At 36.3% G+C, this 23065-nt stretch overlaps 1 protein-coding gene across 7 annotated transcripts in view; it reads right to left on the bottom strand.

Annotated features, from left to right (window-relative positions):
* KDM6A (lysine demethylase 6A) overlaps window positions 1-23065 on the bottom strand; it is a 208524-nt gene that overhangs the window by 5240 nt on the left and 180219 nt on the right. For all 7 annotated transcript variants that reach the window (XM_081222345.1, XM_081222344.1, XM_081222350.1 and 4 more), the window contains 4 exons: window positions 19100-19214; window positions 16387-16574; window positions 15437-15578; window positions 250-376 (listed from right to left, as the gene is read on the bottom strand). In XM_081222345.1, the coding sequence (XP_081078471.1) occupies window positions 250-376; window positions 15437-15578; window positions 16387-16574; window positions 19100-19214 (572 nt within the window). The remainder of the gene's footprint in view (window positions 1-249; window positions 377-15436; window positions 15579-16386; window positions 16575-19099; window positions 19215-23065) is intronic.

The raw sequence follows: 23065 nt of genomic DNA on the forward strand, positions 1-23065 counted from the left end.
CTACTGAAGCCTGCACACCTAGAGCCTGTGCTCCGCAGCCACCGCAATGAGAAGCCTGCGAACCGGAACGAAGAGTAGCCCCCGCTCACCGCAACTAGAGAAAGCCCACGCACAGCAACGAAGAACCAACACAGCCAAAAATAAATAAATTAAATAAATAAATGAAAACAAAACAAAAAACTAAAGAGAAACCAAAATTGGAGAGGCAAGAGGTCTATAAAATAACTGTGGATAAGAACAGTTACTTACCTCACAAATGCTACAGTAATGCGCTGGCTCTTCTTTTGTCCGCCCATGCCAGATAATCTCTTTTCCTGCAGCAATGAGAGCTTCTCTCAATGTCTGACACTGCTTCAGAGTTCTCAGAAGACAATACCTATATTGTGGGGGGAAAATTATTTGTGACCAGCAACTGAACATTGAAAATTTTTAGCATGAAAGATGTATCAACAGAAGTAATGCCAAGAGATTCTGTTCTAATATCTGTAATCACCTTTTTCTTCCATCAATTTCTCAGATATTCTCAGATTTTAAAAATAAGGCCAATGCCCAGCAGGTCTGACAATGACAATATCAGATCATTTAAAGTTGAGAATAATTGATATCTGAATATCAAAGTATAATAACCTGACACCTTGTTTAAATATAAGTTGCTAATTTGGGCTCTTATTTGGGCAAGTCAATTAACCTCTTTGGGAGTCAATGTCTCATCCTTGAAATAAGGGGTCTGAATTCCAGATGTGAACTCTATGATTCTAAGCAAGGCAGGAAAGCACACTATTTCTATCAATACTACCTAGACACTCATAAACAGCATCACTTATATGGTTGCTTTTGAAACTTTTGAGTATATAAGCAAAAAAGTATTTATGGATTTAGTCACTACACCATACAAAAAATGGTTTCACTGTAGTGCTGAAGAAGAAGAAAAAGACACTTCATTCCTTGATTTTAACTTGAAGATAATACAGTGAAATATTTAATTCATATTAACATAATTGAACTTTTCTTATAATTTATACCTTTTCTGTACTCATACTTATGATGCTAATGATATAGTGAATTCTCACAATTTGTGATTTTCCTATAGTTTGCTGTCACTACTTGGAATTATTTGCTAAGTTCTCTTACTTGGAACTACTAATATTTAAAGTATGATAAATAATAGCATATTTAATTTCTCTTAATTTATACTTCCTTGCTATTTTACAAGTTACTAGGTTAAAGTATTGTAACTTATCAGAACCCGCATAACTTAAAAGCCAGGGTAAAAAAGATTAAAAGATAGATGTAAAATTTGATAACTTATTTAACAAACATAAAACAATATCAACTTTATAGTTGTAAGGGAAACCCCTTAAGTATCATTTTCAAAGGATTTCTCTCTCAGTTTGGCTCCAGCAATTCTTTTATGTTTAACTTATTTAGAAACAAAACAATGCTTCAGACTATGGTTGCAAGCCAAAGCTAGGACGGGGGGGGGGGGGGGGGGTGTGTGTGTGTGTGTGTGTGTGTGTGTGTGTGTGTGTGTGTGTGTGTGTGTGTGTGTGTGTGTGTGTGTGTGTGTGTGTGTGTGTGTGTGTGTGTGTGTGTGTGTGTGTGTGTGTGTGTGTGTGTGTGTGTGTGTGTGTGTGTGTGTGTGTGTGTGTGTGTGTGTGTGTGTGTGTGTGTGTGTGTGTGTGTGTGTGTGTGTGTGTGTGTGTGTGTTTGTTTTTTCCAGGGGAGGAGCAAGTAAAAATTTAGATCATGGCAAAAACGGAGAGCATATAATTCAGATTTTACTGCTAGCTCTTGAACAGTACCTGTTCCTCCCTTTTCCCCTCCGTGTCCTATATACTTCACCTCTGAAGGCACTGATCTAACTGAACAAGTTTTCCAAGCAGGGCTTCAAAATAAGGTCTTTTTCACAGGAACTAAAACTCTGCAGTATAGAAAGATTTATACACTTACTTATAAATAAGTATAAGTAAGTATATAATTAAGTACTTCTAAATAAGTACTTATAAGTACTTCCTTATACTTATTTATATATAAGTATAGGAAGATTTATAGGCTCCACTATGCTCCCGTGTGGGAAAACAAACAAAAATGATAAAACAATACTATAAAAATAAATAGGGCTTCCCTGGTGGCGCAGCGGTTGAGAGTCCGCCTGCCAATGCGGGGGACGCGGGTTCGTGCCCCGGTCCGGGAGGATCCCGCATACCGCGGAGTGGCTGGGCCCATGAGCTGTGGCCGCTGGGCCTGCGTGTCCGGAGCCTGTGCTCTGCAGCGGGAGAGGCCACAGCGGTGAGAGGCCCGTGTACCGCAAAAAAAATAAATAAATAAAAATAAGAACCAGACAGGAAGCATGGTATTAGGTACTTCACACATATTATGCCACTTAGGACTCTTAACAACCCTGTGCAGGAGGCACTATTATCTCCACCCCACAAATAAGAAAACTAGGGCCCAGAGAAGCCGATATTATAAAGCTATTTTTAAGTGGTTGGGCTCGGGGTTTGTAAAAGCAGAAAATCTCAAGTTTCCCCTCACTATCTTACACTGTACTATCTTCTTTCTGGTCTCTTTTCACATCTTCTTACCCACTTGCCCCTTCCTCTTTTGAAGATGAGATTCTTGGGGTTCAGTCAGCACAGTTTTCCCCCCACAAACACAGAGCCTTGGTTCTGTGGAGTATTATTCCACTCTTTAGTCAGCAAATGAACTTTCACTTCCAATGCTACTAACTGCTTTGGCAGTTAGATTAGATTGTAGTTTATAATTTATGGCTAGTTTGGTAGTTTCATCTATAAAAAGGCAATATACTACTTTTCTGCAAACAATAAAGGGTTAGAGTTAGGGTTGCTAAGAATAAATACTAAGCCAACCGTATTTTGCTTCTGAAATCATAGCTCCAGAATTTTTATTTTGTGAGATACTGGAATCTAAGAAAACTGACAGCTCTATTAATCTGATCTGACAACGAATAACCAAGTCGCGGTTTTCCCCCTGCCCTTATGATTTTTCCGTTAACAGTAAAATTTTTTGTTCCTCCCCATTTTCAAAGGGTAGCAGTTGAAACAGAAGAAGAATTGAGAGAGACAGAGGCTCTTCTGTAGTTTCGGGTTAGCAGATGCAAACTAATACATATAGAATGGATAAACAACAAGGTCTTATTGTAGAGCACAGGGAACTATTTTAAATACCTTGAGATAAACCATAGTGAAAAAGACTATAAAAAAGAATGTATATATATGTATAACTAGGACTTCACTGGCGGTCCAGAGGTTAAGACTCCGCGCTTCCGCTGCAGGGGGTGCAGCTTCGATCCCTGATTGGGGAACTAAGATCCCACATGCCACGCAGTGCGGCCAAATATATATATACATATATATACACACATATATATAAAATTAAACCACTTTGCTGTACAGCAGAAATTAATACAACGTTGTAAACAACCACACTTCTATTAAAAAAAGAATTCAATTTGTTAAAAAAATAATAAATCACTAGCAAAATGTGTAAAACTGTAGAAGACAGAAGATGCTGGTTTAAATACATTTTATGATTTCAGGAGCTAGAGAAGCTGGGAATCAAACTTCCCTTTGACTTTTCAGGATCAGTCAGGATCAATCTGGTTTCAGGACTCAAGTACTGTTTTTAGTTGTTTGGATAAAAGACTACACAAAAAGGCAGGGATTATTAAAAGGCAGATCTGGCTTGGAAGAAAATCACAAGGAAGAGGCTGACTGAGGGCTGGGTGTATTTGAGGTTACACAGAAGAATATAATCCAACCATAAACCCATCTGGCAAAGATGAAACCTAAAATGGGATGGAATTTTAGAAAACAGCTTGCCATAGGGGATAGAAATGAACATATACTTGAAATATTACAATAAAAAAACTGAAGACAATAATATGAGGACAAATGATCATACACAGTATATTTATAAATCAACACATTAGGCAAAAGATAGACTTAGTATGCCATGGATGCTAAAAGGAGAGGGAGGCAGAACTCACAGTTTTCATAAAGTTGTCAATTTAGATGTGACAGGAAGGAGAAGTGGGAGGAAGGCACTTTCTAGGCAAAAGGAATTCCATGAGCAAAGGTAGTGGCTGGATTATTTAGGGAATAAACAACTGTTCTTATGACTTTAATCTTGGGATGACGTTTCTGAGGTAAGAGAACAAAGGAATGAAGCCAGAGTGATATTACTGGGTTGGCCAAAAAGTTCATTCAGGTTTTTCCTTATGACAAATCCGAACGAACTTTTTGGCCAACTCAATATATTACGTTGAAGTTAAGAAAACACTGGGAACTAGTATGACATTTTGGGGGTAACCTGACTACGTCTCCAAAGTAAGTTTCTAAATATCAGTGTGGAGACAAGATGAAGCATGGGTTAACTTGCTATGGCACTTTTAAAGTCTTTATGGTAATAATCTCTGCCACTAAGAAGCAGATGATGTACAAATTTTAAAAGTATACCAAGAAGTGCCTTGCCTTGCCCAGTCTCTCTTACTGAAGGACCCATGTAGGCAAAGTGAGCCAACATGTGAGCCCTCAAAACTTCCCACCTGTCACTCCAAAGGTGGATTCCCCTAGGACAACAGTTGAGTGTCTAAATGTCAGTAAGACATATAACAGTTTCATTTAAACCAACCACATGGCTGAAAATCAAGGTCTCAGTCAATGATAAAATGAGTATCTTAAGAATTTTAAACTCTCAGATAGAAAAAACACGCATGAAAGCAAATATATGTTAACTACGAGAATGCAGAGTTTTAGAATTTTTAGATTTTGTTTGCTCAATGTTATCACAAAGCATTGCATATTTAACCCAATGGTGTATTAGAAGACTCCCAAGGACAACAGCACTAAAATCTATGCTAACTATGGACTGGTCTTCGTGGCTATACCCTCTTATTCAATTATTAGGCCAATAGCCTATGACTACAGAGTTGTAGAACACCTCATATACTCATTTAAACATGGGAATCAAAGGGAAAAGGGAGTTAATATCTAACAGTCTGCTTTAATTTATACTCAAAACGTCGGTGCCTGTGATAAAGTATATATTATATAGATAGGGTAATAATCTATAATACGTGTGAAAGAAAAGGAGAAACAAAAATATTTTTAGTTCTAGAAGAGACTGAACCTAGACTAGGGTGTCCCTAACTTGTCTGGACCATAGGATTCATCTAGGCCATTCACTGTGAAAGAGATTCCCAGGGTTCTTCACACAGAGCTCTGAATTTACTTATTAGGAACAGAGTCTAGAAATCTATTTTAATAAGAGTCTTGGTTGATTCTTATAATTAGGCCAAGTAAGAACCAAACCTCTTACTTCATTAGAATCAATGTCTAAAATTTGTAACAGTATTTTTCAGCAAATCACCATGTTTTTATGATTAGAGCCATAAGAGATCAGTCACAGAGAGAAAGCCAGAGAGTAGGAAAGAGCACCGATTCTGGAGCTAGACTGCCTGGGTTCATATCCCAGCTTCACACATAAGTCTCAGTTCTCTCAAATGCAAGGAAGGCACATCTAACTTACAGTACTATTATGAGGAGTACATATGTTATATAAAATGCTTACATTAGTGCCTGGAAGTTAGTGATCAATATTTAATCTTGGTATGTGAAATTTTAAAATTGTGTTAAAATAATTATTTAATGACTAAATTAATTTTTTTAATTTGAAAAAATTGTGCAATGAATGCCAACTGGAAGGGTAACAGTTACACCTAAAAGAACATAAAACAGATTATTGAAAAGCTGTTAGTCTAGAGTCCAATAGGTCTCAACATCAGCACTATTGTTATCTTGGGCTGGATAATTCTTTGTTGTGGGGACAGTCCTGTGCATTGTAGGATGTTTAGCAGTGTCCCTAACTTCTACCCACAAACTATCAGTAGCACCCCTCCCACTGAAGTCATAACGCTGCCATATGTCCCTTGGGGAAGAGGGTGGGGGGAGGCAAAACTGCCTGCAGTTGAGAACCACTGAACTAGGTCCATGAATACTAACTTACTTAAAAAACAGGTGACTGACCCTTCTATAATTAATATTAAGAATAATTATCACAACAGCTACCATTTACTGAGTGCTTACTCTATGCTAAGACCCATACAATACTCATAAAAGCTATTAGAAAGAATTATTATCCCCATTTTCAGAAAAGGAAATGAAGACTAATAAGTTTAGTCATTTGACCACGATCCCCCAGCCAGTAAATGGAGAAGCTAAGACTTGAAGGCAGACTGGACTCCAAACAACTACACAGTGCTGCCTGTAATATTTCACTGGAATATTAAATAGCACACACTCTAAGACTGACTGAGTAAAGTTAAAAAGGAAAGGCAAATAACAAACACATAACACAAAGCGCAAAGGGAAAGCACATTAATACTGTACACATAAGACATTACATCTAAAAACTGAAATATGAAAACAGTGCTTTATAAGATGGTCAAAAGAATGACAAAATGATATGACAAGAAATTAAATTTGTGGGGAGTGGTTTTCAATGGACTTGGTACTGTTGAAATTTTAGAAAATTTATTTTCAACTATTGACTTACACCTTATCAGTATTTTTAGAATGTATTAACATATGGCGGATTATGGGGAGGTAGACAAGAGAATGTGTATTCTGAAAATTAACACTCTACTACTACTATTTTTTTTAAATTGGGGTATAGTTGCTTTACAACGTTATGTTAGTTTCTGCCGTACAGCAAAGTGAGTCGGCTATATGTATATATATATCCCCTCATTTTTGGATTTCCTTCCCATTTAGGTCACCACAGAGCACTGAGTAGAGTTCCCTGTGCTATACAGTAGGTTCTCCTCAGTTATCTATTTTATACATAAGTAGTGTATGTATGTCAATCTCAAACTCCCAATTCATCCCACCCCCCAACATTCTACTACTATTTGATATGCTCCTCCGAAGTCTAAGACTTCCTAATATTGAACTTGTCAGAAAAAAATGGGCTCTTTGGCATTCTGATTTTTGACATTTTAAAATATACTGAACTACTTATTACGGTGATTTAAGTGGAACAACAAAGTAGTTGAAGAAACCAGAGTTTCCAGTGTATCAGAAACATACTATCATTACCTTAACTTGCTAGTATTCCAACACGACTCCAACAATTTATACCATATTAGTTGGAGTTGGCCTTATCTACCACTGAGATTAAACCAGTTAACTGCATCTAAAAAGAATCCATTTATTCTGAAAGCCTGTTATCTACAGGGAAGTCTAATCATTACCAAGACTCTGCACTACTCACTTGCTACGTTATCATTTGATTCCTTTCAAAGATCCTATTAAAAGAAATACTTCAATGCTAAAACATAATGAATATATGAGTCTTATGAAAGTGAAGTGAAAAAGAGCCTTTGCACTACTAACTATATAAGGAGAAAATGTAGGCCAAGCAATGTATCTCAAATATCTGAAAATGGGAACAATGAATTTGTAAAGAATGAGGTTTTCTCTTAGCTCTCAATCAACTAGTTTAAAATTAAAATCAAAGGGTAAAAACTGTATATTATGATGAAGATGGATAAAAAGCAGCAATAATCTCCCCACTCTTAACTTTAAGTTTTAAACTGCCTACTTAAAACTTCATTCACTCAGGACTCACTAATGAAAATATCTATAACAGAGTTTACACTGGAGTGGGACACGGGTTTACCAAAGGTAAACGCCATCAACAGTTACTCTCAGAAATGTATAACCCAAATAAAATTACGAGAAAAACACAAAGGTCTGCTCTCTTCAAGATAAAAATCATGAGAAAAGACTCTCATAGATTTAAAAGAGACTAAAGACACAATGACTACATGCTGAATTCAATGTGAACCTCGATTCAATTTGGATGGGGGTGGGAGGGGGAGAGCTAAAGACATTCTGGGTAGTTGGGAAATTTAAATGTAGACTATGTATTAGCTGATTACTATTGAACTCCATATTTCTTATGTATGGTAAATGGTACTGTGGTTATGTGAGAATAAATATCCTTACTCTTAAGAGATACAGGTTGAAATATCTGGGGTGACATGTCATGACATCTGCAAATTACTTTTTCATATAACTCAGCCAAAAAAGTATGTGCGCAAGTATGTGAATATAGAGACTGATAGGGAAATGTGGCAAAAACTTATCTGATGACTCCAGATGAAGTTACCTAGGTACTGATTGTACTATTCTTTCAGCTTTTTTTCGTAGAATAAAAAAGTTTCAAAAGAAAAAGTTGGAGGAAAAAGTATAAGTAAGTTTGGGAGGGGGCATGCAGTAATGTGTTACAGGCAAATTTAATATGTTTTAAAGGATAAGAAGCTATATTAACATGGAAAAACAGTCACAGTTCAGTGAACTAAAGGAAGAGATCAGTAGCTTTACATTTATTGTCTTCCTTAATTCATTTCTTTGTGTGGGCACTGCTCTACTTTAAGAATGGCTAATGGTTCAGAAAACTCAACAGCTAACACCTTAGCAGGGATTACCTATCAGCCAGCTGAGAGATACAAATGTGTATCTCAGATTCCTTCTCTAAACAATAGAACCATATATCCATCTGATTAAAGAGATTCTCACTGAAACATCGTAAAAGGAATTCAAGTTCTACGAGTCTAAAGCCAGCCAATCTGGTAATCATCATGTCCTATATCTAACCTATTTCCTCTTTTCTTCCTTTACTCCCAGTTTCATCAATAAGCACAAATATCCCCCTGCATGGCCCAAGACAAAGCCCCAGCAATACTGATTCCCCTCTCACCTCCACCACCCAATCAATCAATATGCCTATTTTTTCTATCCTTTGTCTTTCCTTTTGTCTGAAATGTAGCAACTACCTTCTAATTAATGCCTCTAAAACTTCTGCCCTCCATTTAGTACTTCATCTTGCTGTCAAGTGATCTAGCATGCAGATTTGATCGTTATTAAAAATATTAAAAATTCTAAAGGCTTCTCATTAGCAGCTGCTGCCAATGTGAAGTCGATTTGAAATTGTTAGCAACGAAAGTTTAAATCTATACTCTTCAGCTGATATAAATGAACAAGCAGGGCTTAAGCCTGAGAGACATTTGAAAGTTTAGTCTAAAGAAGGAGAAACTAAGCTTACTTGCAGCATATGGGGTGTGTGGAAAAAAGTTTATGTTCATTTGAACAGTGAAAGGAAACCAAAAGAGAAGTTATGCACTGAGCTTCCACTAAAATGTTCCTAAGGAGTTAGGCTATGAACTTTTCAAGTCAAGTTAACTGAAAAGAAGTAATCAAGATACTGAATATTCCTTGAATGATACTGACTCATGCCAATGTAGGAGACATCTGGAAGAATGTGAAGGAGAGTATGAAGATTAGTGTATTTTAGAAAATAGCTAGAATGTAGAAAGTTCGAGATTTACTAAATGACTTACTCAGATAAAGGACTTTATGGAATTGTAGGGCTCTAAAAGACCCAACTTGAATTTAAAAGTGCAAAGAAAAAAACAAGAGTGGTGTTGACTTTTTAAAATAACCACAGGTAATTCGTTCTCAAAATGATAATAAGGGATTAATAGGTGACAACAGGAGAGAACATCATGTCCCATTATTAATCACTCAGTGCAAATACAGTTCATAATCTCTTATAGTCCCACGAATTTTTCATAAATTTTGCATAAACTCATTGGTGTTGAAACTTGACCTGGGGCTTTTTATAGTTCTCACTTAGCTCATCAGAGTGACTATTTATATGTTTTACTGCAGAAATATTAATGTGTTTGATGCTAGCACACTGCCACAAACTCTGGTGGGAGGGTAAAATAAATGTACTGTTTTACCTTTCTAAATCCAAAGAATTCTGAAGACCCAAACACATTTGGCCTAAGGGGTTTAGGAAGCTGTAGTACTACTTCTATGAAGCCTTTCCTAAATGTTCCCCTCTCTCAGAAGCGCCTTCCTCTATGCTCTCCCATTTTTTTTTAAAACAGTATCTCCATCATTAAAGCAAAGATCATGTATTTGAACGTTTTGACTATTTCCCCATTTATTTTAAGCAGCCTGAGAAGTGATCAGATCCTTCTGTCACCTAGCACTATACCTGAGTTCCAACTCAGTTCATAATGTAGATTAAACAAATAAAAGAATGAAAAGAACTGGGTAGAGCCGAGTGAATGACTGGACAAGAAGGCACAACGTAAATTTTGCTTAGATTCTTTACGGTTGGGCAGACTAACCATTTAACCATGAAAACTTAAAAGTCACACACTGAAAATTCACAGTATTTTAAGAACTAACAAAAAGCAATAATCCAGGGAGAAAGTTAAGGAAGAAGACCATCTTTGCAAATCTTCTCCATTCACTTGTTATGTCTAGATGATGATTACTATTTTTTTAAATAGCCTATAATTCATACGCTCAATATATACTGAATTAGTGCTTTACTGAAAGATAATTCAAAGGAGAAGAAAAGGGACGGTGTGTAAAAATTGCAGTTCATATTAAAGACGGTTTAAAATACCAAATAAAGTGATAAAAATAGAAAATTCAAGCACACATCTAAAAGAAATGGAGAAATGACTGACAAGGTAAGTGGGGGTCAGACTGGAGGTACACATGGGGATCTTAAAGAAAGTTTACATCTGTGCCTTTGTACATTTAAAATAGTTGGTTGTCACTGGTGACCTCAGTAACAGAAGTGACAGGAGCATATAGAAAGTCAAATTGCTGTGGATGGTGGAGTGAACAGGAAGGAGATGAAGAAAATGACTCAAAGCAGAGGGAAGGAACTGCAAGGGAGAACCATTTCTTAAGAATTGGTATAGCTCACAAGCCAGAACAAATACCACTTCCCTTGTTGGCAGAATACTAGACTTGAGGACCAAAGCAATGATGTGGATTTAACAGTTTTAAAGCGAAACTAAGCTTGTGGAAAAAGACTCCCTCTCTATTTCTGTAACAATATATTCTCTGTGTTGTCTTCTGACCTTTATCTAGTTCACCTATTTGCTTTTCTTAAATAGAAGTATTCCCCCAAGTTCTGTCCCCAACTCTCCCCTCCTCTTCCTCTCAAGGCAATCATGAACCACTAGGTAGAAGATCCCCTTGTCAGTCAGCCCTGACTTTGCTCTCTGGAATCCTGCATTTACTACAGCTTCTAATAAACAGCTCTATACAACTATTTTACTGGCTCCTCAAACCTGCCACTCTTTCAGAATGAAGCCCCATGCCACAGATATATCCAAGTGGCTTTTACATAAGACAGATATGGGCTTAAATCTCGCTCTAACCAAATGGGTGACCATGGGATGCTGAGAGGCATACCTGAGATACAGTCTGGGAAGCACTTTGCTCAGTGCCTGGCTAAGGACCAAGCTCAGTTTATTAACTAACATTATTACTAAACCATCTAGAACTCAGACTTGAAAACCCAAAGTATCTTTGATTCACTTCTTTATCTTATCATCCAGAAGTTAATTCTATCTATTTAACTGCTAGAAACATCTTTATGAAACTCATATTAGATCGTATTAGTTAAAAACCTACCAAAAGCTCTCCAACAGAATAAACTTAAGTTGGGCACACAACACATGATCTGCCACTAAGAACTTTTACAACTATATCTTATTCTACTACTCATCACACACATTGTGTGTGAGCACACTCAAGCCAGAATATACCACCAACTGTTGTCAACATATATACAGCAGAGTTGCATCATATAATACATTTAAGTTCATGCAAATACACAGTAGGGAAGGAAGTCAGAAGGGAGGGCAAAAGAGGAGGTACTAGGGAGAAAATCAGACCAGGTGGAAGAGAAGATGATCTGAAGCGAGTATGTATTTACCATTCCTCTAGGCAGCCGGACTTCCCCTGAGTCACTCACAATGTAAGCAGCTTACCATGCTGAGTTTGATTTTGGTAGTTAGTGCGACAGGGCCTCTCCACTTAAGTTGAGTATTTTGTCTGGAGCTCTACTGAAGAAAAGGGATTTATTCCCTCACTGAAGGAAAACATGACTGTGTTGGACTGAAGGAGACATGGTATGTATATATACTATTGTTTTATGGATGAACTTGGGAATCTTTCTGATGGTGCCAGAGTTTGGTCTTAAGTTGGCTTTAGGTGCTATACCTCTCTCCTCTCCCTGCCTCCACATCTTTACCCTTCACACAAAATATCTGCTCCCCAAAATACACAGACTTCTCTGACTCCATGGGGCTGGAAAGAATTGAGTGGGTCTGTTGTATTTCTTTCAATCTATTTATTTGTATGCACTAACTTTTACTTCAAGACAGGAACTATGCCATATACACATATAAATACCCTCTCAGTGTCTAACCCAGAGCCTTGTATACAGTCAGCCTTGTATATTTGTATACAAATATTCATTAAATGAAAGAAAGTACAAACAAAAGAAAGGGAGCAATGTTGGCTGGTGAAAAGTATACTTTCAGTAATAGATGAGTGACTATATTTTGAAAAGGAAGTTTATAGAGTAAGGCCTAGGGGTCTGGATTTATGGTTAACATTTTCAATCTGCATGATGACAAACAGAGCTTGCTAATCATATCCCGTGACAACTCAGGCTGGGAACAGAATTCTTAATATAATGAAGAATACAATCAAGAGTCAAATGATCGGACATTTTGTAGCACAGAGTAAAAATGGAATAAGGTAAGTATGTAAGTGCATTTACTTAGGCTAAAAAAATGTAAGGAAGGTATGAGGAACAACAGTATCACCAGTAATTTTAAGTAAAAAAATATTCAAATTATGTGTATCCAATTTTAACACAAGGCAACCTTAAGATAAAGATAATGCAAGTGTCAATGCTCAACATTTCAAATATTAAGAGGGACAATGATAAACTGGAAGGAGTCTAGAAGGACAACAAGGATGATGGGGGTGAGCGGGATGAAAAGATGATAGAGGTCAGATGTTTAAATTACCGAAGACCAGATAGGAAGAAGAGAATATGACAATAATCTTTTCTCTGATTCCTTTTTCCCTCTTCCCCCAATATCCAATCTGTGAGCAAGTGCCGTGAGCTTTTAGCTCTACCACAGCCCCTACTTTAATCCCTCTTTCTACACCCTTGGGTTAATGTCTGTCCAGGATGGTCTATCCTGTTGCAACTGCCTCCTAACTGACCCCCTACACACACTTCTAAACTTGCCCCTTGGAATCCGTTCTCTACAAAGCAACCAGATTCATTTTCTTAAAGTTTAAATCAGAACCCATCCCTCTCCTGCTTAAAATCCTCTAATGGTAACCTGTAACACCCTGAATTGATTTACAAACTTACCATGTTCTAAAAGTCCATGCACAATCTGGTTCCTGGTCAGTTCATTGAGCTTATTGTTACCCCCCCTCTCTCATTCTGCCATAGTCATACTGGCCTTTTTGCCCTATAAACATGCCAAAGTTGTTCCCAATTCAGTCTTCACTTGCTCCCTGGGCCTGAAATGGTGTACCCCTAGATCTCTGCATGGTTGACTCCATCTCATTGTTCAGGTCTAAACACAAAACTCATCTTCCAAGACACCTTCCCTGACCATTTTAGAAAAAGCAGCACTCTCACCCGCACCCCCCAAATATTATCTATTTTCTCTTAGTCATATTATTTATCAGTAATTTATTCAACTGTCTGGAGGTCTGTCTTGCTCCACTAGAATTTAAGTCCTCTGAGGTCTGGGATTTTAACTTACACACTGCTATGTCTATCCTTAGAGCCTAGAATAGTGTTTGGTATAGAGTTGGTTCTCAAACACTTGTTGAATGGGATTTGATCTAAATCCCAAATATATTTAGGGAATTGGGACCAAATGACAGGTAGATTATAGGCCAATTTGTAAAGAACTTTCAAGAATTATAGTGAGGTAATGAGAATGTTCAAGAAGTTGCTGGATGCCCACAAATTACAGATGTTATAGAAGGGATTACTGCATTAAGCAGAAGTCCTGACTAAATGACCTCTAAAATCCTTTCCAATTATAAAATCCTAACCTATCCAAAATGTAATGAGTCACTTTCAGTCTTCATAGCTGTTATATATAAATAGTTTCTATACTGTACCATCCCTTTACCGTCAGGTGATCTGAACCAGCCTCTAGTATATGCCTATTTCCAACTTACTAAATATCTTCAGTGACTTTACGTAATTTTTTCTCCCAAAAGTAACCCTGAACTTAATATTCAGAGCAAAAGACCAATCTGAGATATAACAGGATAACCGCATTACCAATTACATTTATAGAGTACGGTACCTAAGATCCAACTTTTTAAAGAATTTGTACATCACCTGCTATGATTTGCTTTTTGTTACCTTTTGTCTCCCCCTACCACTTCTGCCCAGGACTAGAAAAACTAGTGCAAATGATAAAGGAATAAGATAATCCACAGGCATGTTACCTTGACCCCACAATTTTTGTTTGAATAAAATTTTAGATTTAGGTTTGAAATCACTTTAATAAGCTAGGATTCCTTTCAAAAGACAATAGTTTGAAAACAACACATGCTGACCAAATTAATATAGCTGTAGGAAAAATACTTAAGGTAAGTACTATTTTAACTACGATGAAAACAAACTTATTCTATCAGTGAGTATAAAGCAGTGTATTTCAAAATGAGTTTTCGAGATCAATTCTTCAAAGATACTGGTCAAACAAACATGTTTGGGAAATACAATACATTATAACCCTTCTCTCCCACACAAAAAATACTAACTTTACAGTCTCTAACACATTTTACAAAAAATTAGAAAATAAAGGACTTGTTGAACTTTATATAATCCATTGTTTCCCATATTTCTTTGACCAGAATTCCCCACCTTTTGGGGTTAGACGTAATAGTGATAGAAAACACAGTTTAGGGAAACACTGCTATATAGCACTGTTTGAAAATATTACTTCTAAATAGATCTATAAAATAGCTAGGATAGAAACTGTGACAATAAATGAGAAGGTTACTGGGGTATATGTATTCAAATAACTTGAATTAAGTGTTTAAAGCAGGTAAGAAAAGGGACAATTATAAGATGGATGATTTAACTTAAAAATTTTAAATTAACGTTTAAGTCTAATCCCTATATTAAATGCTAATTTCTCTGTACCAGAAAATATTTTTGTGATGCCATTCCCTCGCCCTGATACTAAGTGCAGTCTTTCAATATTAAAACTAAAGTTCTCCTAGGAATTGAGTGGTTCAGCACAGGTTTGTTTGTGAATCTGCTGGTTTAGAATTATTTGTGCCTTTGTTCCTCTTTGTACCATACTGTACTGACTATGGGGAAGGGAAAAATACTTTTAACATGTGGATTCTCTTATATTACCTTTTGCTAGACATCTGGACCATTTTGTTTTGATGTCAACATAAGTCTATGGGGGGAAAAGTTAACACTCCCCAAAAAGAGAGGGACTACAGCAGTTTTAGAAAGCACTTACTTAATCATTTCAAAAAGCTTTGGATCTGAGACCTTGATATTTCGTGCCATATTCCAGGAAAGATGAACCATGGGTACTATTGACTTCACACTTTGCAATTTGTTCCATTCGTACCGTTCCACTGCCAATTTATACTGGCAGGCTAGGAAAAAAAAAACAGTTATAAAGCAACCCAAAGTACCAAAGATATGAAGATAACCATTATCACCTTCTCAGGTGATATCATCAACACCAATTCTGAAAATCTCAAAACATTACAAAAACATTTTTAATGTTTTTTGATAATTGTGGTAATAATAATAATAGTAGCGATCACGTAAAGAGTGCTTACTATAACTTTGTGCCACGCATTTGTTCTGAGGTATTTCGATACATTATACCATTTAATATTTACCATTACCTTATTAATTTTATCATTTCCATTATACAGATGAAGAAATTGAGGCCCAGAGAGGTTATATAACTTGCCCAAAGTTGCAAAAGCCAGGTCCTGGTCCTAATCCAGGTCTTTCTGGCTCCAGAGGCCATATTCTTAACCTTAAATATCTACTGCCTGAAGGCAGGCATAATTCAAACAGATTTTGACATAACAGGGCTATTCATATGACATACCAGATAAAAGAAAAATTTCAAAGAATGAAATTTTGTACTTTGCTTTCTCCCATAAAGGGTTTCCTTTAAAAACCAAGCACTCTAAAAATTATTACAAGTACCTCTTGTATATAAAGACATAAATTTGTTATTTGCTGAGATCTACAGTCTTGGATTTCTATTTCTTAACTTAGTATCTTGTACTACAAATTAAAATTTTACTCAAGGAGACATTCTTCCTCCAATTTTTAGTGAGTTATATTCCAAGAAAAAAAAAAAGAATAAACCCATCAGATAGAATCCTTTATAAACTAAAGATTTTCGTTTTTTTTTTTTTTAAAGCATATTCTTTAAAATACCTGTAAGTGGACCAACATTCCAAGCAATGTTGTTGCACCAGCCAATAGCCTGAACCCAATGCACAGTGCCTGCATTTATCCAGACCAAATCTCCAGGTCGCTGAATAAACCTATACACTGGAACATTTGCTTCATAAAGATCTTCAAGGTTGGGCCACCAAGAACCCATTAGGAAATTCAAATTATTTCTGGAATAAGAAAAAATATTGCAAATGGATCAAGTACTTTAATAAGCTCATTATAAGACTGAAAGACATTATCAGAAGTTTTTAAAAATATGCTCATTCATTGCACTTGAAACTTACTGCTTATGCAATAAGAAACTGCAGTATGTAAAGTGAGTGAAGTTACAGTTAGGTAGTAGATGACTTATCCAAAGATCAATATTACTACCTTCCACTGATTTTTCAAAGATCCAAATGAAATCAAAAGCTATTTTTAAGTAACAATTATATATATTAACCTTTAATTTCATTTCACTACAGGCTATTTTGATCAAACCCTTCTCCTTGGCACATCTAGAAATCTCTAACAGGTAAATGGAAGGTGGAGTTGGCATCAAGTCATCTAAATCCATAAACAGGAACGCCATGGCAGATATAAGTTCAATGTGTGAGGAAAAGCAGAATAGGAAACAGAAATGTTCTCTACTGCTGTTCTGAATCTTAAGCAGGAAAGGGAGCAGCACGTCAGTCTCTGTACAGTTTTGATGACTAGTTGACTAAAACTATGCAGGTGAAAAAAAACTTCATCAAAAATGAACATACATGCACAAATAACAATCACCACCATCACCACCACCACCACCACCACCACCACCACCACCACCGATACTTTGGAAACATTCTAAAGATCATATTACTAAGCTTTTCCTTTAAAATCTGGCTTCTTATTCTACTTCATCATGATATGATACGAAGTATTTTTTAAACTACATACAGTGCAGGAAAACTTGCTTATAAAGCCAAATATGGTTATAAACACAAATTCTAGTCCTGCTTAACCCATGTGCTGTTATAAAATTAGAAAAAACTTTCTAACCAAAAGCAAGCAATCAAGTAAGACCACCTAATAATCAATAGCTAAGTTGAAAAAACAAAACATCAAACTTACAAAAAAAAAAAATCAAGCATCCTCTTTATCATATAGTCAAGTGAACGGTTATTTCATGACAGATATTATCTAAAGTCATAAAACAAACTATACAGACATGGTCAAATCAGTTAATATCAAAGGAAGTATCCTTATGTGAGACAAAAGTACACTGAAATGCAGAGGTAGCAAGTGCTATTTCTGCAACTTAAATTTACCTAACCCTTCAGACTTTTTTTGTTTTTATTATCCACATGTTCAAGCTTTTTAGACATTACCTGCCTATTCTAATTATTCTTTATTCTCAGGTTACCTCTCTATTCAGATAGGAAAGAAAACTAAATCCTAACAATAGTCAATATCTGCTCAGAAATAATGAACAAGGATCACTGTACTGCAGATGCAATAATATACTACTATCTCAAAGTTTAAGAAATAAAAATATTCCTGCAGCACAATAGAGATTTCCTACATGACACAGTTCTTTCTCTGCTACCACTAGATTGCTGGTCCAGTATAGATTAAAGTAGATCAGGTTATTTCATCACAGCATTTGAAACTTTAACATTCCACATCTTGAGCTTTCTTACATTAAAGGAAACCTATACATTAGATAGTAAAGACAATAAACGGTGATTATCTCTTGCTTGTATATAAAGAAATTTTGGATTATTATGGTTGTTTTTGCAACTATATTTACACTTCATACTAAAGCAAGATATTTATGGCAACGATCTTTTAACCCAAAATTTAAATATTATAAATTAGTATGTGGAATATGTGCATAATTAGTTTTCAAAGTCTCTCATATGTAAATGTTTTTGGTGGTTTTTTCTCCCTTTATCTTACTGGGCTGGGGGGTGAATAACACCAAATGTATATATAATTTATGTGTTTAACCATAATAATTTCCCAATTTTTAATGGAAAAAATATCAGGCTCTTAAGTAATGGAGTATATTTTTTTAAAACACAGTAAGACAAATAATTAAATTTAAATCAATGAAAACAATTCCAAGGTACCCTTTAACACAAAATAATTAAATGAACAGTTTCTAGGATCGTAAGGAAAGGAACATTTCCACTATGTGAATTCTTTGAATTCTAGAAACAAAATCTGAAGCTGCTGTTTAAATTTTATAAAATTCCTTTATAGGAAAAGTTGTCAATGTAGTTTTAAAAAGAATTTATATCATGATGATATAGCAGAGTAATACGTTCAAGCTTGTGTTATTAACCACCTATAAGGGTACTCAATTATAGAATTCCTTCCACTTCTAAAACCATTTATAGTGGAACAATTTTTCTTGGAATACAGATCTTTCACATGAACAAGTATTTACACATCAATTGTTTAATGAACCCAGTAAACAACTCAACTTTCTACTCCCTAAATTCAAGACTATTACTACTACATGAAGTGGTTTCAAGGCATCTTTCTTAAAGTATTCCCAATAACACAAAATAATAGGTTTGTAATCAAATCATTTTAAATGAATTTTCTGCTGAATGGTAAGTGAAAACTGGTTACATGCATTAGGATATCCAGCTTAGTAAGCTGCCCTTTACAGTTACTATTTTTGAATAATTACGTTTAAAGAAAATTCAGTTTGGAAACCTACTTTTCACAGAAGTCATTCAGAACACCCCAGTAACCTTCAGGAACAACAAACCATTCACAGTCACCTGGACCAATATTTATGTTAACTGAACAGAAATTGTTATTTTCTTGATGACCTGAAATGTGAAAAGAAAAAAACAATCAGCAGACAATAAATTCTATAGAAAAATGTGTCTTTAGAAATGGAACCTTGGAAATGTTCAACAGAGAATGATGCTCCAGTGGTATTCAATAGTTTATCTGTACAGCATTTTTGTGTCAAGTCTAGTTTTAGAGCTGAGTTTGGTCAACTCCTAACTTATTCAGTAGGAGCTTCTGTGGAAGACAACCTAAATCATGGTTAAAAGCTTAGGTTTTGAAGCCAGGTTCCTTGGCTTAGTCATTATGCGAACCTGGGCAAGTTTCTAAACCTCTGACTCAGTTTCCTGTAAGATTTGATGATAATGATTCTGATAAGTCAATGGGTTGTTTTGAGGATCAATGAAGTAAGGACTGCTTCTAATAGTGCCTAATACATGGTATGTAATAAATATTAGCTATTATTGATATTGTTACCACTTCTTCCTTGTGAACTAATCCCCATTTCTCACAAGTAGTATCAGGACATCAGTAAAGAGGCAGGAAGTCTAATTTTCCAAATGTAGCTGCAGGAGTGGTATCAACAAAGATGGCAGAGAAGGGAACTCTGGGGAAACTCGTCAGAAACACCAAAAAAAAAAAGAAAAAATCTAGTGAAAACTGTCAGAAGCAACCTTACCAGAAATCTGGAAAATAAGTCAAAGATTTACAGCAACCAAGCAACTGACAAAAAGAAAAAATGACTTAAACACAGTAGGAGATCTTTATGTAACCTACCTTATCTCTACCTCCATCATCAGTGTGGCAGTGGACTTAAAAGAGTAGTTTGTATTGCTAGTGTGAGTGGCCCTGGTTCTGGAGGGAACAGAGTAATCTTGTTCCCAAAGAACTCTGTTCTTCTGTTTTGTCTACACTGCAGTTTCCCGAAAAAAACTGACAGAAGGGACTTCTCTTTGTTTCACCTACCTCAGTACTCTATCAGGGCGAGCATTTCAATGGAGGAGGAGCCCCCCCCCCCCAAAACACTGTAAGACTAAAGAACAAGCTGATACCACCAAGGACAAAAACAAAAACAAAACAAACAAAATAACCAGTTGGGGCAAACAAAAGACATGCCAAAGGCTTGGAAGGAAAAGCTGGGGAGTGAAATTTTAGGGGAATAAAGGCTTTGAAAACTTCCTGTGTATACTGTAGAATTTAGAAGCCAAACGCATACGCAGAGCAAGAGGTATGCTCAGAAAAAAACCTAAGAAGACCATAAACTAACCTCTCGCTGACCTTTAGGTTCGGTGCAAGCAAGGAAGTAAAAGCTAAAGTAGAGTTGTAAGCAGCGCAGCTAAGTGTAGAAGGAGTGACTCAAAATGGAGGCAATCGGGACTTCCCTGGTGGTCCAGTGGGAAGACTCTGCACTCCCAATGCAGGGGCCCCGGGTTCGATCCCTGGTCCAGGAACTAGATCCCACATGCATATGCTGCAACTAAGAGTTCGCATGCTGCAACTAAGAAGCCCGTGTGCCACAACTATGAAGCCGCATGCCGCAACTAAAAGATCCCGTGTGCCGCAATGAAGACCTGGCGCAGCCAAAGTAAAATAAGTAAATAAATTTTTAAAAAGGAGGCAATCTGCAAAGACCTAGAGAATTCTTGTTTCTTTTTCCCACTCTTCTTTCCTTTTTTGGCCACCAGGCATTTAAAGGAATCCCTGTCATATCACTGCTGAGATAATTAATAGAAAGGAGACTTCAGTGCCCACACACGACAAGGAATACAGTCTTTGCAAAAATAGTGTGCATACTATATATAAAATAGATAACTAACAAAGATAACTAGTAACTACTGTATAACTCTACTCAATACTCTGTAATGGCCTATAGAGAAAACAATCTAAAAAAGAGCAGATATACATATATGTATAACAGAAAAAAAAAGTAGTGTGGAAAGTCACTAAACAAATAGATGACTATAGCCCACAACAAGCAACAACAACAAATCTTAGAAAGAGAGGAGAATCTGATTTCTGTAACTGCTGCATCATAATATTCAAAATGTCAAAACACTAGCAGAGCACTATGCTAAAGGTGCAAAGACTTCAGAGACATGACTACATCCTACAGAGAATATACTCAAATACTCGAAGTCAGTTTTCAACAAAAAATCACGAGGCATGTAAAGAAATAAGAAAGTATTGTTCAGTCACCGAAAGAAAAGGAAAAAAAAAGAAAGAAAGAAATTAACAAAAGCTATTCCTGAAAAGGCACAGACACTGGACTTACTAGGCAAACACTTTATATCAACTATCTTAAAATATGCGTAAACAGCTAAAGAAAACCATGTAAAAGAACAAAAGGAGGGACTTCCCTGGTGGCGCAGTGGTTAAGAATCCACCTGCCAATGCAGGGGACACGTGTTCGAGCCCTGGTCCGGGAAGATCCCACATGCCGCGGATCAACTAAGCCCATGCGTCACAACTACTGAAGCCCGCGCACCTAGAGCCCGTGCTCTGCAGCAAGAGAAGCCACCGCAATGAGAAGCCCACGTGCTGCAACAAAGAGTAGCCCCCACTCACCGCAACTAGAGAAAGCCCGCGCACAGCAACGGAGACCCAACGCAGCCAAAAAAATAAATTGAAAAAAAAAGAACAAAAGGAAACAAGGAGAATGATGTCTCAACAAACAGATTATCAATGAAGAGACAGAAATCATAATAAGGAAGGAAATAAAAGTTGAAGCTGGAAAATATAATAAATGAAATGAATGCACTAGTGGGCTTCTCAACAGCAGATGTGAACAGGCTACAGAATCAGCAAACTTATAGATAGGTCAAATGAAACTATACGTTCTGGGGAGAAGAAAGCAAACAATGAAAAAAAAATTCACAGATCCTAAGAGACCTGTGCAACACCGTCCAATATGCTAACATATGCACTGTGGGAGTCCCAGAAGAAGAAGAGAAAAGGGCAGCAAGAATATTTGAAGAAATGATGGTCAAAAACTTCCCAAATTTGACAAACGACATGAATATATATATCCAAGAAGCTCAAGGAACTCTAGGAAAGATAAACTCAAAAAGATCCACACTAAGACACATTAATAATCAAGCTGTAGAAAGGCAAAGAAAATCTAGAAAGAAGGAAAAGTGACTGTCACATACACGGATCATCAATAAAATAGCTGGTTTCATATCAGAAACCATGGAGGCCAGAAAGCAATGGCTTAACACATTTAAATTGCTGAAAGGAAAAAATAATTAACCAAGAATCTGGCAAAACTATTCTTCAAAAATAAAAGAGAATCTAGTCAATCTGCTCTATAAGAAATGCTAGAGTTTTTCAGGTTGAAATCAAAGAATATAAGACAGTAACTCCAAGCCCTATGAAGAGATAAAGGACCACAGTAAAGATAACTACGTAAGCTGAAGACTCACACTCCAATTTTGAAACTTACCTCAAAGGTTAGAGTAATCAAACCTGTGTGGTATTGACATTAAGACAGAGATGTAAATCAGGGGAAAAACATCAGGATTCCAGAAATAAACCCATACATCTATGGTCAACTGATTTTCAACAAGGGTGTCAAGATCATTTAACAGAGGAAAAAATAGTCTTTCCAACAAATGGTGCTGGGACGACAGGATAGCTATATGTAAAAGAATACTGTTGGACCCTTAGGTCATACCATACCCAAAAATCTAACTCAAAATGGATCAAAGATCTAAATATAAGGGCTAGAACTATAAAAATCTAAGAAGAAAACATAGAGGCAAATCTTTACAACTCTGGATTTGGCAATGGTTTCTTAGATATGACACCGAAAGCATAAGCAACCAAAGGAAAAATGAATAAATTAAACTTCATCAAAATTTAAAACTTAGTGCATCAAAGGACACAATCA

This window comes from Mesoplodon bidens (assembly GCF_964165515.1).
Source record: "Mesoplodon bidens genome assembly, chromosome: X".
Taxonomy (NCBI): domain Eukaryota; kingdom Metazoa; phylum Chordata; class Mammalia; order Artiodactyla; family Ziphiidae; genus Mesoplodon; species Mesoplodon bidens.